Source organism: Pelophylax lessonae, assembly GCF_965119305.1.
Source record: "Pelophylax lessonae genome assembly, chromosome: 1".
NCBI lineage: Eukaryota > Metazoa > Chordata > Amphibia > Anura > Ranidae > Pelophylax > Pelophylax lessonae.
Genome location: NC_138768.1, coordinates 331,677,222 through 331,694,741, shown reverse-complemented (window position 1 = coordinate 331,694,741; position 17,520 = coordinate 331,677,222). Strand labels below are relative to the sequence as shown.

At 43.3% G+C, this 17,520-nt stretch overlaps 1 protein-coding gene across 1 annotated transcript in view; it reads right to left on the bottom strand.

The window, feature by feature from the left end:
* Positions 1–396: 396 nt before the first annotated feature.
* The window catches only part of CEBPE (CCAAT enhancer binding protein epsilon), a 37,330-nt gene continuing 20,206 nt past the window's right edge, over positions 397–17,520 (bottom strand). Inside the window, exon 3 of the mRNA XM_082245900.1 lies at positions 397–1,061. Within this exon, the coding sequence (XP_082102026.1) occupies positions 747–1,061 (315 nt within the window). The 3' untranslated portion in view covers positions 397–746. The remainder of the gene's footprint in view (positions 1,062–17,520) is intronic.

The following is a 17,520-nucleotide window of genomic DNA, read 5'->3' as shown; positions in this document are numbered from 1 at the left end:
CTAAGTCGGAGCGACCTAGTGTGAACCAAGACTTAGGGTTGCTTTAAAAGAGAAGTACGGGAATGTTTTTTTAATCATACTTACCTAGGCGGAAGCAGCATCTGTCTGATGTTGGATCTGTCCCCCACCGGCTCTAGGCAGAGAACCAAGGGATCAAACACTGCAGATCACTCAGTTCTAAGAGCTCCCTGAGCAGAGAGCTGGTGACCGTTAGTCACCGGCTCTCTGCTCTGCCCCCAGCTCTCACTAGAGTGCTGGGCTGTCGAGCGGTCAGGAGCGGCCGCCTTCAACCCACTGTCTGCTGAAAACAGGTCACAGGAGTGCAGAACGATCTACGCTCCTGCGATCCACAGTAGAAGTACAGCCAAACGAGCTTTGGCTGTAGTTCTCCTTTAAATGCATCAAAAAAGCTGTTTAATGCTGACTTTAAGTTTTCTAAATGTAAAAGCTTTCTGTAGCCACTGTTTTTATACAAACTAAAAAGCATATGTAAAAGACCTGAACATTTACACAGATTGCTGTCTGAAATGGAAAACACACGTGTTGAATACTTTCAACAGATGTGTGATACCAATGTAAAATGAACTAGTTCCAGCCTAGAATCAATATGTATACATTATATCTTTATGCAAAATTAATCATTTTACTCTTGGATGTACGTTCATTGCGGTGAACAAAAGTCCCACCAAGAGTCTATTAAAACTGGTATACTATATTAAGCCCTTTTCAATCATCATTTATGGCTTTCAGCTACAGCCTCCAGCTCCTTTGGCTAATGCAGCCGCCTCAGGAATTTGCCTGAAAACCCCTCGCAAAGCTTCAAGCTCTTGGTTCAGCTGTTGTATGCGAATACGCAGCTTCTCATTTTCAGCCATGAATTCTAGGGCTCGCTGCTGAGTTTCCAGATTTCTGCGTTTGGCTTTGTCGCGGCTCTTGCGCACCGCAATATTGTTTCTCTCTCTTCGCAGACGGTACTCCAGACTGTCTTTACTCAATAACTTCTTTCCCTTGTGGCCTGCTTCTTTTGATGGAGAGGGAGACAGCATCCCCGAGAGAGGGCCCTGTAAACAAAAAAAGAGAAGTTATAGAGAAGTCGCACTAGGAATTAAAAAAAGTTTTCGTATGCAAGGGTTTCTGAAAAAAATCAGACCCATGGAAGATCCCTTATTAAACTACTACACACTACACACTAACAAGTGTACTACTTTACATTTACATTACTGTTACTGTCTCTACTACTCTAATACAGTATGTTGGCAAACAGCACTCCATCCAAAAAAAAAAAAAAAAAAAGTTATGCTTTTAGAATTTGTTTCATAAGTAAGAGAACATTCTACAATAGCAAAAGACAAATATACTAAGAGGGGGTTGCATTTTCTCAATGAATGCAAGGTGTCTTTTCATTTGGCAAGGTAAAGATTGTGATGTCACAGCCCTGCCAATTCAGCTCATCCAATCAGAGAATGCTTTGCATTTATTGAGAATATGCAAAGTATTCTCTGAAAGGCGCTCATGCCAAGTGAGTGATCCCCTGTGTTCACAAAAGCTGCAGGGCAGCCATGCAGCTAAGGCACAGATCAGCCAGGTATATCACATGCATACTTACATTGGTTCAAGTGGGACCAATGTAAATATGCAAAAATATCCATGCTTCAGCTGTAAATGCAAGCAGTGAAGGTGCAGTGAAGTGCTTGCCAGATCTGCTGTTTGGAGCCGGAAGAGTGGGAAATTTGAGTGGAGAGTGATAAACAGTTTTGCTTTAGACTGCTGGTGATTGTTGTGTTTGCCCTTTTAGGTTTTTTTTTTAGGAGGGCTTTCCTTGCAGTTTTTTTACACCTTTTCTGTCACTTTTTAAATAGCTTTTTTTTTTCTTTCTTTCCTTCCTTCAGACTACTGATTAGGGGAGTGGTTAATTGGTCACAGGTGCTTCAAATAACTTTCTGTAGGACTCATTTCTGAGCTTGCTCTTTCTTGTGCTTGCCACCTTTTTGCTTGCTGGATGAGTTAAAAACAGGAGATTATAACAGGAGTCTTCAAACCAGTAAGTAACATCTGAAATTTTCTATTAGTTGTATTATTGTTGTAACCAAAAAAATGTGTGCTAGCAAGATTGAAGGTTTTGTGCAGTGCACAGTGTGCCGCATGTATACAATAACGGAGCAACCGCTCCAGGATGGATACCGCTGCGATAAATGTGACCGTGTTGCCCTTCTGGGAGCTCACATTAGAGTTCTGGAGGAGCAAATTGCAACACTGGGTAGAAGTGACAACCTTGAAAGGTTAGAGGGAGTGGTAGGGGCTCACAGAAAAGGAAGGCCAGCCCTGAGTTTGAGCATGCTAACAGATTTGCTACGTTGGGTGAAGATGTAGGGGTGGCAAGCTCAGAGGTGGCAGCCTTAGATGTCTCTGCAATCCCTAACAGCCAGGAGAGCAGCCCGTCTAGTAGGGGTGATGAGGGTAGTGCAGGTAGGCCTAGGCAGTTGGTGGTAATAGGGGATTCTATAATCAGAAGGATTGATTAATTTGTCGCCAGGATTGCCTCAACCAAATGGTTTGCTGTCTCCCTGGTGCCAGGGTTCGGCATGTGGTGGACCGGGTTGATAAATTACTTGGAGGGGCTGGGCATGACCCAGCTGTCCTGGTCCACATTGGAACCAATGACAATATATGGAAGGTGGAGGCTCCTTCAGAACCAATTTAATGAACTAGGCTGCAAGTTAAAGGGAAGGACCTCCAAGGTGATATTCTCTGAAATATTGCCTGTGCCATGCGCAACACAGGAAAGACAGGGGGGGATTACAGAGCTGAATGCACGGCTAAAGACCTGGCGTAAGAAGGAGGGATTTGGGTTTTTAGAGCACTTGACTCACTTTTTAGTGGGGTGCAATCTATATGCTATAGATGGTTTGCACCTAAAGGGAAGGGGATCTGTTGTGCTGGGGGAGAGGTTTATAGGAAGGCTAGAGGAGTATTTAAACTAGGATTGAGGGGGGAGGGTGAATTAGATTATAATGGGGCAGCCAGGTCAGACAGGGGTCAGCCCCTATTGGTGGGTGGAATGGGGAAAGATGGGGGGGGGGAGCTACGGCAGAAGATAAGAAGGCTCCTATGTTACAACAACCATTGGAAATGGTTTTGGAAATACCAAAAACAAAATATGCAAAATAAGTGTGTAAAATGTGACAATAAATTAAAGTGTTTGTTCACCAATGTCAGAAGTCAGCCAAGCAAGATAGGTGAATTGGAAGCTCTGGTACACAAGAAGAACTATAATTTAATTGGTATTGCTGAATCTTGGCTTTATTCTTTACATGACTGGGCTATTAATATTCCTGGCTATGCTCTCTTTCGGAAAGACAGGGTAAAACGGGGTGGGGGGGTTTATGGTGGTGTCTGTCTGTATGTAAAAAGTGATGTCAAAGTGAGTGTGAAAGAGGACCTAGTTGATGGAGAGTGTAATGAGTCTGAATCAGTATGTGTGGAAATGTACATGGGTGTGCGTAATACAAAGATTATTATTGGAGTTTGTTATAGACCTCCCAGTATTAATGAGGAGGCGGAGACTCAGCTCATTGCACAGATAGAAAGGGCTGCAAGGGCTGGGACAGTGATAATAATGGGGGGTTTTAACTGCCCAGACATTGACTGGTGTAATGGCACTACTGGAACAAAAAATTATAAACCTATTGCAAGACAATTTTATGGTACAGTTTATTGAGGCCCCCGACTAGAAATGATGCTCTGTTGGGCCTGGTAATCTCAAACCATGCAGAGCTTATTACTAATGTTTACATAAAAGAACATCTGGGTAGCAGTGACCATAATATCATTTCATTTAATGTTAGCTGTAAGCAACGAACGCATACAGGCAATATAAAAACACTTAACCTTAAGAGAGCAAATTTTCCAAGGGCTGCTCTCCAAGACTTAGACTGGGAGGGGATATTGGCATTGATGAACACAGAGCAGAAATGGGAGTTCTTCAAAACGACTATATGCGAACTCACTGCAAAGTATATTCCCATGGGCAATATGTTTAAAAGGCTAAAAATAAAACCTATGTGGCTCACGGCCAAAGTTAAAAACGCTATAAATAAAAAGAAAATAGCTTTTTAAAAATATAAAAATGAAGGAACACTATCATTGTTTAATTGTTACAAAGAATATAACAATATGTAAAAAGGAAATCAAGGACGCAAAAATTAAAAATGAAAGAAAGATTGCAATTGCAAAATATTCTACTATATTAATAGTAAAAAGTTCAGGTCTGAGAATGTAGACCTTTACAAAATAATCTGGAGTGGGTGATTGGGGACAAAGAGAAGGCAAATGTATTAAACACTTTCTTCAGCTCTGTGTATACAAAGGAGCATGGGCGAGCTCATGACCATAATGAGGATGGTATTGACAATTTTTAGGGACTCGTTAAGTACTACTGGATCGGCACAGGGCTAATGTGGTGCCTATCGTACATTTAAAAAGGGATCAAAGTATTTGCAAAGTAACTATAGACCTGTTAGTTTAACTTCTATAGTCGGGTAGGTATTGGAGAGTTTAATAGAGATAGTAGATGAGTTCTTGCTGGAAAAAAATGTTTTAAGCAACAGACAGCATGGATTCATGAAAGACAGAAGTTGTCAAACAAACCTGATTTCTTTTTATGAGGAGTTAAGTAAAACCTTGAAAAAAGGGGTGGCTGTGAATATAGTATACTTGGATTTTGCTAAAGCGTTTAACACAGTTCCCCACACACGACTAACGTGTAAGATAAAGTCTACAGGAAAGATTAGAGGAACTGAATTTATTCTCTCTTGAGAAGAGGAGATTAGGGGAATATGATCAACATGTACAAATACATAAGGGGTCCATATAGAGAACTTGACGTTGAGTTATTCACTTTAAGGGGTCCATATAGTGAACTTGGCGTTGAGTTATTCACTTTAAGGTCATCACAGAGGACAAGGGGGCACTCTTTAGGTCTAGAGGAAAAGAGATTTCGTCTCCAAATACGGAAAGGTTTCTTCACAGTAAGAGCTGTGAAAATGTGGAATAGACTGCCTCCAGAGGTTGTTCTGGCCAGCTCATTAGATTGCTTTAAAAAAAAGCCTGGATTCTTTCCTAGGTGTAAATAATATAACTGGGTACTAATATTTATAGGTAAAGTTGATCCAGGGAATATCCCATTGTCTCTCGGGGGATCAGGAAGGACATTTTTCCCCTGCTGTAGCAAATTGGATCTTGCTTTGCTGCGGTTTTTCGCTTACCTCTGAATCAACTGTGGGTATAGGATTGTGTATATAGAATTGTATGGTTGTGTTTTCGTTACTGTTTTTTGTTTTTTATTGGTTGAGCCAGATGGACTTGTGTCTTTTTTTAACCTGACTAATATTGTAACTATGTAATTTAACCTGGTATCAGCCTCCTGGAGTCCTTGTACAGCTAAGCTGAAATTTAAGCAGAGGAAGCAGCATAAGGAGCCAATCAGTTCATGTGTTGACGACTTTGGCTTAGTGAGAGTGGCTTGGATGATGCTGGCCATCAAATTAGGGACATCTAGCAGCAGAAAATATTCTGCAGGGGACATCTCTGGATTAAAGGTAAACATTACAGAAAAGTTGGTTCTTTTATTTCATTTTTTTTTAAATCTTTTTAAGAGCAATTCATTTGATCTTGTTATCTTTGGATATAGTTCTGCCTTATACTGCCAAGTGAAAAAAAAATACAGTCATCCAAAGGTTCTTGTGTTGTCTCCCTGTCACACGGGCCCTGGTAGAGACAAGTTTCTATGCTGATACATGTTTTTTTTGGTATGGTTCACTGTTGTCACTACCAGAAATCCGGTGCAGAGCAGTAAGGTGCAGCCAATGCTGAAGTGAGTGCATGTAGACAGGAAGTGTCCAAAAGATGCTGATGGAATTTTGAGGGCCCAAAAACCAGTCAGTCATTTGTGAAACGCTTTAACAAACGAAAGGTTGAGCAATCAAAGTTTAAATTTCCTTTGCGATCTCTGGGAGTACTTAATACAGAGCACACATTTATACAAATACCAACTTCTGCTGCCTGAACCTTTTCTAGACCAGTAGAGTTCCCTACATCCAGGAGGCCAGGAGAATTGGGAGCTCTACATTTTTTTTCATTCTAATGTAGCACCCTCCTAGGTAGGTGCTAGTGAGAGAGTATAGTTTTTGGCTCTGTCTGCCTATCAGAGGAGCAGCAGGCAAATCTATATTGCTTTCTGCCTACCAGAGAGCAGGATCTGTGATTTAGGTCTGCTCAGTGTGTGATTCATTGGGTCTGGATAGTGTTTCACACTGGTCCAATAGGGTGGCATGTTGGACAGTGGGAGAAAACCTGACCAATGGGTACACAGGCTTTGATAAAGTCCCAGTGATTGGCAGAGACCGGCTGTCTAGGTGCATTATGGGATACTGTATAAAAGCCAGGAGCACAAATGCTGCGGGCTCTTTGGCTGGTGAGAAGAGTCCCGGAGGGAGGGTGGCGGTTGCCTCCTACTCTGCATTGGTGGCATGTGGTCACAGACGGTCGGCCTGGGGATCAAAGGAACGGAACTGAACCCAGAGGTCCAACTGACTAGAGGGGGAGAGACACTGGAGACCTTCGATAAACAGTATCATAAATAGAGGGGATCGTGCCAAGGGGCCTGACCTGAGGGGGGCCACCCCGGAGTAGGATAGTCAGAGGACGGGTGTCAGTGTGTCAAGTGAAAGGGGATACTAGGAGAGTATCCTAAAGAGAATTAGTTCCTCAAGTCTTCTGGATAGAGACTTAATTTACATTCCCCTAGTGGCAGGGTGAATCAGCAGCCTGGCTGCATCATCAGATAGGGTTCCTCGAATTTTGTGAATAGTTGATCTGGAGTATCCCACTATTCCCTTCTCCCATCCCTATTTAAAATAAAACACCAAAAAATACTACAAACCCCTGGACTAATCATTGACTGTGCCAAGAAGTAAAGTGTTAAATTGTGAATGCCAGTGAAACCCAGGGGGACCCGAAAGTGTGTTATTCAGCAGTCCCCAAGAGGGCAGTGCTACACTAATGTCAGTTTAAGTAGTATAATATACTGGTGAAACTAAAGAGATTATTGTGATTTATGTTTGATTAAAACATACAAGATTGAAAGTGCCTCCATATTATGTTGGCTAAAGTAACCCAATTGTTCCTTGAGTTCAGCAGAACAGCTCAGAGGACATATTTATAATTTACAGTATGATGTATCTACAATATTTTACATATGTAATTAGGTTCTTTATAATGCCTCTGGGTTTTCCTATGAACAAACATGTAAGTTTGTTTTGATTACAAAATGTGTTGAATCAAATTGCACTGAATGAAGTTGTATGAAAAAGGCATTAGGCAATGTGTAATGAAATAGTGTTTTCAAAATCCATGTCTTTCTAAGAGTTGCTTTTCTTCTCCATTAGAAGCATGGCCAGACTGACACATACAGTGGGTACGGAAAGTATTCAGACCCCCTGTTATTTTTCACTCTTTGTTATATTGCAGCCATTTGCTAAAATCATTTAAGTTCATTCTTCTTCCTCATGAATGTACACACAGCTCCCCATATTGACGGAAAAACACAGAATTGTTGACATTGTTGCAGATTTATTAAAAAAGAAAAACTGAAATATCACATGGTCCTAAGTATTCAGACCCTTTGCTGTGACACTCATATATTTAACTCAGGTGCTTTCCATTTCTTCTGATCATCCTTGAGATGGTTCTACGCCTTCATTTGAGTCCAGCTGTGTTTGATTATACTGATTGGACTTGATTAGGAAAGCAACACACCTGTCTATATAAGACCTTCCAGATCACAATGCATGTCAGAGCAAATGAGAATCATGAGGTCAAAGGAACTGCCTGAAGAGCTCAGAGACAGAATTGTGGCAAGGCACAGATCTGGCCAAGGTTACAAAAAGATTTCTGCTGCACTTAAGGTTCCTAAGAGCACAGTGGCCTCCATAATCGTCAAATGGAAGACGTTTGGGACGACCAGAACCCTTCCTAGAGCTGGCCGTCCGGCCAAACTGAGCTATCGGGGGAGAAGAGCCTTGGTGAGAGAGGTAAAGAAGAACCCAAAGATCACTGTGGCTGAGCTCCAGAGATGCAGTCAGGAGATGGGAGAAAGTTGTAGAAAGTCAACCATCACTGCAGCCCTCCACCAGTCGGGGCTTTATGGCAGAGTGGCCCGACGGAAGCTCTCCTCAGTGTAAGACACATGAAAGCCCGCATGGAGTTTGCTAAAAAACACCTGAAGGACTCCAAGATGGTGAGAAATAAGATTCTCTGGTCTGATGAGACCAAAATAGAACTTTTTGGCCTTAATTCTAAGCGGTATGTGTGGAGAAAACCAGGCACTGCTCATCACCTGTCCAATACAGTCCCAACAGTGAAGAATGGTGGTGGCAGCATCATGCTGTGGGGGTGTTTTTCAGCTGCAGGGACAGGACGACTGGTTGCAATCGAGGGAAAGATGAATGCGGCCAAGTACAGGGATATCCTGGACAAAAACCTTTTCCAGAGTGCTCTGGACCTCAGACTAGGCCGAAGGTTTACCTTCCAACAAGACAATGACCCTAAGCACACAGCCAAAATAACGAAGGAGTGGCTTCACAACAACTCCGTGACTGTTCTTGAATGGCCCAGCCAGAGCCCTGACTTAAACCCAATTGAGCATCTCTGGAGAGACCTAAAAATGGCTGTCCACCAACGTTTACCATCCAACCTGACAGAACTGGAGAGGATCTGCAAGGAGGAATGGCAGAGGATCCCCAAATCCAGGTGTGAAAGACTTGTTGCATCTTTCCCAAAAGACTCCTGGCTGTATTAGATCAAAAGGGGGCTTCTACTAAATACTGAGCAAAGGGTCTGAATACTTAGGACCATGTGATATTTCAGTTTTTCTTTTTTAATAAATCTGCAACAATGTCAACAATTCTGTGTTTTTCTGTCAGTATGGGGTGCTATGTGTACATTCATGAGGAAGAAGAATGAACTTAAATGATTTTAGCAAATGGCTGCAATATAACAAAGAGTGAAAAATTTAAGGGGGTCTGAATACTTTCCGTACCCACTGTACATACAGCATCATAGAGATAGAGAATACCCCTACTATATAACTCCCTTATATGTGTGTTGTGCAGAAAATAAGCTGCATGTAAGGGGACATCTGATTGGTCAGGTGTTGGTGCCAAACTGTCCAAGTCCCCACCTCGCTTCTTCTCGGATTGGACAGGTACCTATTTTCTGGTAGTTAAATCCCTTGGCCATACTGTGCCAAACTCCTGCCAAAAGGACCTCCCTGGCCGCAGGCCTGAATATTTAATAATAAAAGAAAATCCACCAAAGAGATGTTCTCCACACTTCACTGTAGATTTCAAAGATGGCCGTGACTTCTAACATCATAAAGACATATTGACTGAACTCTTCGGCACAGAATGCCATATGCAGGAGCAAACATTCTGTCATTTGGGCTGTAAAGTCAGCACATAATTTTGTAAGCCATCTTCCCTTTTTTTTACATCCTCTGTCCTTGGGAGCACCACAGAGTTGGGACCACTTTGTGCATACTAAGTCCACAGCATTCAGCTTCTGTCACTGAGCCTATTCAAGGTGATTTTCCTTAGTATACCAGACTTTCTCTTTTCTGTCCCCATTCTATAGCTATAGTACAGGTGTACTAGTACTCACTTCAGAGGACTTTGGCCTGGCCTAAAAAGCCTTCTGCACCCTGCTCATGGTCCACATTCAAACATAAAAGAGTCATGGCGACTACAACTGGTCCTTGTGGGTGGTAAACTACCTTACCTCTGGCTTCAGCACTGTAAAGGGCCTTTGGGAGTAGCTGACAACTTGCGAAATGCTCTGGGTTTTTGCCTCCCATGCCCCAACTCACAGGGCTCCTCTCATCCTTACATTTATTTGAGCACAAACTGCACCCACTACATCACTACAGAAAGTTCCCACTTAAAGGGGCCTAACACTGAATTACATAATTCCCTCTACCACACTAAATTGGGAACAAAGCCACCTAGTGGCAGACAAGCTAAATGCACCTGCTAACATGCTTCCTGTTCAACACTGTCTTTTGACCAAATACTGTGTGTAATTGATCTCAGATAGAAAATAGCCATTTTATATAGAACATATTTGTTTTTGGAGATTGGAAATCTTTCCCCATTACTTACTGTCCCATAAACACAGCAGGAGGCAAGACAAAACCTTTCTAAAGTGTGAATTTTTTTTCCTAAACTGGTCAAACACTAGTAGATTTTCAAACAAATATTCATATGAAAATTCTCAGTAAATTTTATGAATGTCGTTTCAAAGTAACATTCAATTTTGAAATAAATGGATTTTCCCGAACAAAAACGACATACACTACTAGATATTTGCTTGTTTGAGAAAAATTTCCTGTCTAAATTGTCTCGTCAGTGTGGTAAAAAACGAACGTCTGTTTGACCCCACTAATCATCAGATTATCAAACTGTTCTTAAAATGAAAACATTGGATTTCTACTAGTTTAGACAGCTGTCACCACAAGTGTCCCCGCTACATGATTTTAAAGTGTTCGGGATCCTTTAGGATAGTACTGGGATTTTGGACACTAACTCCCAGTTTCAGTGTCCCATGGGTTTAACCACAAGAGCCAGGGAATTCTGTGCAGAGTGGCAGCAGGTTTGTTACAACAAGCAATTGAGAAGAAGGGTAAGACTAACAGCCAATACTCCCCTAGCTAGAAGCAGAGGACTGACATACTGTACCTAACAGCCAATAGCAATCAAGTGATGGTAACATAGGATTTCAGCATGCAAAAGGTAATAACAGTTTATTGAAACAGCTGAGAGAAGCTTGTGGGGCTCTTCGAGGCTGGTACAGTGGGTACAGTGGAGGAAGGTAGAGGGAAGCATGGACAAATGGGCACAGAGGCCTGTGATAATATTACAGGACATATTCAGGGGTATTTATTAAGAGTGTCTAAGACATTCTTTATAATTCAAACATGCCTCCACACAACAAATATCAGTGTGGGTAACAGACTCACGTACCTGTTGTAGTGTCCATACAGATACTCAGCACTGAGTGCAAGTGTGCTTCCTGTGATGGAAATTTTTTTTATCTTGGACACAGCCGACTATTGGCTACAGAATCTGCCTGCTACCTGCTGTAAATAACAAGGCAAGAATGGACCTGATGGGGATCTAGTGTGTCAGCTTCCCCATCAGGCTTCATGCAAGGCAACTTCACTGTTGCTGGAGGCAGGGAGAGGCTAGTTGGAGTTGGAACAAGTCAGAATTTAGTGAGCATGCTCCAGGGACTTGTTATTGCACTGACAGGGACAGGTTGTGAGACAATGCAGGTCACATTCCACAGTCTTTGTCTGCACACATGTTATGTTACTCTGTGTGTCAGGAAATGCTACAGTGTGTACTTGTTAAAAATGACCTGCCATGGGGAAAAGCTATACATTGTAATATGCTGGCGGTATTTTTTTTGTAGCACCCTCTAGTGTGCTAGAATAGGATTTTTGTGTAGTGTATGTAAATTTTTATCTCGGTCGGGTGAGTGACTTAGGGTGGGCTGAATGAATCACAGGCAGCATCTCTGAGACCTGCTTCTGGAACATGCTGGAAACTTCCAGAAGAATGGGAGTGGAGGTGAAGATGAGCTGTCTGGAGTATACTGAGGGCCCCAACCAATCCCTAACAGATTGGTTGGCAGGGGACAGGCCCCTTTAAATACTCAGGGTCAGCCCAGCTGGGGCAGTGGAGTTTGAGTGGAAGCTTGAGATGGAGTGGTAGGATGTCGGTGTTCCTTGAGGGTAGCCCCATAGTCTGGGGGGGGGGGTGACCTCAGGCCTGGGCATTGAACCGACGCAGGGGTGTCTTGACCGAAGTAGGAGAAGGACAGCTGGAGAGGAGGTGGACAGCCAGGTGAAGTAGTGAGTGTTACAGTCAGGAGAGGACTGAGAGGCATACCTGAGAGGACTGGGAGAGAGCAGTCTGAGATGGATGCAGAGTCAGTCAAGGAGGACAGTGGAAGTTTAGCAAAGAGGGCTGGAGAAAGGGGCAGGTGAAACCAGGTGGGCAGGCAGTGCCCGAAGAGGTGGTGCTGGGATTAGTAGCCACAGGAGAACAGCTGGGCACAAGGACTTTGCTACACAAACAAGGGGCCCACGGTCCCTGCCTGTAAAGGGCTTTTGCTATTAATCTGACTGAGCCTTTTGTCAAATCACCCAACAGTGTGCCAGCTGGTCCAGGGAGTTGTAGTGCTGCAATCAAGAGTTGTGCAGGAGGCAGAGGAGAAGTGTAAGTATAGACTGTTTATAGTTGTGTCCTTGAAGAGTTCTTTGCTGAAAGTCAAGTGGGCATCCCATGATACCCTAATCCCTATCCAAGTTCATTCCCCTCAATAAAACATAAAGCAAAGCACTGGACTGTTCTTTGACTCAGGTGTGTTGGGAAGATGTGGTGTGCCTGGCTGTGCAGGGTGGGGGATCTCTTTCTATTTGCAACTTCTTAAGAGGTGCACTAAATTTTGTTTTTTCCAGGTACTAATATAGCGCTGTCAATTTACACATTGCTTTACATATTTTTGCATTCACATCAGTCCCTGCACTCAAGGAATGAGTATATATATAGTATATTTTATTTATTTATTTATTTATTTTACACTATAATACAGGAATTAGGTAAGAGAAGAACCAGAAAAGAGCAGAGTCTTGGGGGCCAAGGGAGAGGAGTTTTTTGATAAGCAGCAGGTGGGTGGTCAACTGAATTAAAGGCATCAGATAGTAATAGTGTGAGTAAGCTGTAGTGACCAATGGCTTTAGCTATTGGGTAGACTGTAAGGTGTCAAGAAAGCTGCTGTCAGTGAGATAATATCAAGATTGTAGACTAGGCATTCTAGAAGACTAAAGTTAAATAGAAACAGGTAGATGGGTCTTAAGTTGTTGTCAGGGCCTTTTTAGGTATGGAGAGATGCAAGTAGAGAGGGAGCAGGGCTACATATTTTGAGATTTCTGGTGTCATCAGTGGTGGTCTGGGCCTAAATTTGTGTGTAGTGAGAGGAACAAGTGTGTCCAGTGGGGATGAAAGTGAGCTGTTGTAGATGGAAGTGGCCAGGGCAGGGGGTGAGAATTTGTTGTAGAAGTATTCCGTAGCATGAAGCAAAGGGTTAAAATTTCGAAGGTTTCTACAGATAACTGTTTGCTAGTAATGGAAAGGTGGGGGGGGACAAGGAAAGAGTGAAACTGATAAGGTTATGATCAGAGAGAAGAAAAGGGTTGTTGTAGAGGCTGCAATGAGTGCAGAGGCTGGAGAATTAAGATTCAAGAGTGTTATCATCAAAGCAAGCAGGTGTGTGTGTCTATTGTGATAGGTCAAAAGATGAGAAGTTGAGATGTAGCCGGGGGTTACATTAACAAGGATATTATAGCCACTAAGAATGATAGTGTATATTTTAGAGGAGAGAAAGTAGGTTAGTTAGGTAGAGAAGTCATCAAGGAAATGCCAATCAATCCAATCCTTTATAGATAAAAATGAAAACAGAGAGCCCAAAGGAGAAGAGGAATAGAAAGGGAGATGGAGGAAGAACTTGAAAAAAGTGCTCAGTGGGGGAAGAAAGAAACCATCTCCTCCTGTTTGTCCACTGAATCTGTGTGAATAAGTTCAGAGGAGGCGACTATGGAAGAGCGCAGCTTTAGAAGCAGAGTCAGATTCCTACAGCCAGGTTTCAGTAACAGCAAGTAGGTTGAAGAAGGTGAAAAGGTCATGGCAGAGGCAAGTTTTTTACAGACAGTGTGGGCATTCCAGAAAGCAGATGAAAAGCGGGGAGCTGGTTCTTGGAAGGGGAAGAATAGAAAATTGAATAGATTGCGGTTCCTGTCTTTCCCTTAAGGCAATGTACACTTGCTCAGTGTGGCTCCCCTCTCAATTCCTTAAATGCTGGATGAAAGGGCAAATAAGAACCTGGGGGGGGGGGGGGGGAATAGTTACATAATATTTTCCCCTTTCCCCAACTTTCATAGTGTGCAGGTAAAGTCATTCTCCTTTCGACAAGATCCCAAGGAAGCTTAAAGCAGGACCATCCTCTGGTAAGATATCACCCTTGCCTAGGTACTGCAAGTCGAAGCCAGGGTAAAAGGAAGGGTATTATCCAAATGTAGCCAGGTGCTTGGCTAGAAACAGTGAGCGATTTAGGACATTGTGCTACAGTGCTGTCTGTGATCTCACTGGTCTTCAGCTGAATGGGTTAACACTACCTGCCTCCATCCACCAGAGAGAGCTGACAAGCAGAAGGAGCACAAGAAACTTGATGGTTGGCAGCCTTGAGTCATGGGAGATTAAGTTTGGGAAGGAAAGTTTGCAATGGCAGTTAATAAACAATTGGACTACAGGTCCCAATGTGAGCTGAGTATAAATAGAGAGACCTGTATTTTTACAGGCTAACTATCGAGGGATTTCTTCTTTGCTACGAGGAGACTGAGGTGTGCACATTGCTGCTCCTGTGTGCACAACAACCTGGTACAAGCCTGTGGCCACGTACTGAGGATCAAAGTTGCTCCAGACTGCTCCAGAAGTGAGATGATATCGACACCCTGTTACTATATCACTGGTACTGGTGAGAGGACAATGCTTCCATTGACTGCATGCAGATTTTGTGGGACTGTACTCATGTGCACCACCGTAAAGACTGGGCCCCAAAGCTGAAGAACCAGGGCTAAAGATTGCTCACTCAGATAGCTGCTTCAGAAGAACTTTGCCTGTTGTCCATAGTAAGAGGAACCTCTTTAGAAAGTCAAAAAATGTCATTGCTGAATTTCATATATATAGAGTGCACTCTAAAGTTGTTATAGCCTACTGTTTACGGTAACCTGTGGCAATATATGGGTATTTACTATGAACCAGTCTGATGATTGCTTTTTAAAACTGAACCTTAGTTGAGTGTAGGGTATCTATAATTTTGCTCCCAGTAGCAGTGCAGTATCCATTTGCTTAACCTGGTGTGTCAGTAGGTCTGAGGCTGTTCTCAGAGTTGAGGCAAAAGAACAGAAATTCCAATCTACCAAGCGGCTCCTGTTGGGGTAGCGCTGCAGGTAGGGGCGTTGTCTAAGATTTCTAGTCTGTGACTGAACAACCAATACAATGAGCATTCATCCTGCTGCTGCAACCCAGTGGTGTGAGGAGCAAAATGGCTGGCTGGAGTCCAGCATAGTGGCCAGTGTTCCCGGAGATGCCTGGATGGAAAAACAGAACCACCGAGTAGTGACGGCACTAATTTCTGGACCGAGATTATTCATACTGGATATGAAAATAGATCAAGTCGCTTTTCACACCCACTGTATGTACTTCTAGAGTGGAGAAGAGTGTGCTTCCAGGGGATGTTTCTGCAGCTGACTAATGACATTGAAGTGCCTCTGGTTCACCTGAGAGTGACAGATGCCAAACCAAGAAAGTTCAAGCCAGGTCACTTCTACAGAAGTAACTGATGTGCTAGCACCTGTGGTTATAATAGGGTCTAAATGTATTGCTGCTCTGGGAGACTTTGTGGCAAAGTTCCAGAAGAAAAACCCAGTGTACTGGATCTGGGTACCGGAAAAATGAGGGCCTTTTCAGGGAAATAGCCAGTGCCTGTCACTGAGGACAGTTTAGAGGAGTGGCTAGAGCAAGCCACTCAAGCCTTGGATAAATGGGGCATCCCTGAAGCCCAGAAAAAACAGGGAATCACTGAGAGTTTAAGAGGACCTGCCTAAGAAACTATTCACAGCCTGAAACGCAGCAAACAGGATTGTACCACCTATGATTACTAAAGTATCCTTCAAGATGTGTTTGGGAGAACAGAGAAGGCATTCAACCTCATGTACCAGTTTAAACATTCTTACCAAATTGAGGGGGAGAAACTCTCAGAATACATGCCTTCACAAGATAATGCATCAGCTGCAGCTGAAGAAAAGTATAGACCACAGAACTGTGGATGGCGTGACAGGTTATAAGGGGAGCTAAAACCTTAGACCCTATCAGGATTTAGCTGAAAACTCAAGGGGTTGGTGGAAAATTGAATTACCCTGAATTCATCCGGACCGTGCGAGAAGAGAAAGCCATGCTGGAGAACAAAAAAGAAGAGTACAAGATCAGAAGCGGTTACCGGAGTCAGAGTGGTTTGTGCAGTCAGTGCAACCCAGAGATAGAGCTTTTGAAAACCAGATGACCCAACTAATGATGACTCTACTGACGACCAAAATTGTTACATCGCCTAAGGAGAGTGTTCCAGGGCTCAGTCAGTCTTCGAACTCTAAGGCTGGTTCTGCTGAGAAGCCTTAAAGTCAAGTGATTTGCTTTAACTTCAGAGGAGTGGGACACTTCAGATGTGTATGCACAAACCCACAGAAGCCTGAAGGCCAGCACCAAGAGCAAACCAGGCACCCATCTTCAATAGCCAGATCCAATTCTAAAGAAACAAAGAATTGTCAGTGGTGGTCCAAAACCTCACAGTAGACTCCATCTGCTGCTTCTGAGAGACTGTCCAACTCACTCTCTTTGATCTCGGGTATGCAGCCCCTGAAGGGCAACGCACACCAATCTCCTAGAACTCAATTGAGACACCATCAAAAACAGCAGCCAGCCAAGAAAGGGGTGCAAATACAGACCACAAGACCTGCTTGCCCCACTGCTCCAAGCAAAATCCATGACAGGTTAGTAGGGCCTTCCCCCACTGTGCCATTTCAAGTAGAAGGCATCTACTGTACGTGAAACCCTTCTGGACACAACAGCACAGGTGACTTACAAACACCTAAAGCATATATCCCTACATAAGTTGGAAGTGCTGAAAATTTGGGGTCTTGGAACCCAGATTTCCCTCTATGATGGGTATCTACTGCATAAATTGGCTTTTACCCCTCTGTACTTTGGCAATCACAGACATTCGATATATTAGACATTGTGTGCCCTCATCCACCTGGAGCCAACAAGAGTTCCCTAATAGTAATAGTAGGAATAAACACCAATCTCGTCAGGAGACTACTCACTCCGTTTGTCTCCAAGCTTGACACGGAGTGAGAGAGAGTACACCCTATGCTATGACAAGTGTATCAGCGCATAGTTCAAGAACAGACAGCCACAGCGGAAGGAGTGGAGAAGTTGTGGTAACTAGACAGAGATGAGAAGATACTGCAGCCAGGGGATGTGGCATGTCTATGAGCTACAGTCAAGTTCAACTGAGATCAGCCAGAGCTCTTTGTTGTCCTTGAAGCCGATTCTCAGGTTAAGCGTACGGGGAGGGGTTGATCCCTAAATTAGTGTCAACTAGGGCCTTACAACGAAGTCATGGAAAGATTCCTGGCGGTGTTCACAACATTACAGACTCTTCAGTGAAGTTGCGGGCCTAAATGCTGATCAGACAAGTAAATCCAGCTACTCTAGTCTCACTATCTGATCTAGGGGAAGGGAAGCAGTGGAAAAAATCCCAGTGGAAAGATTCTACTCGCGGAACACA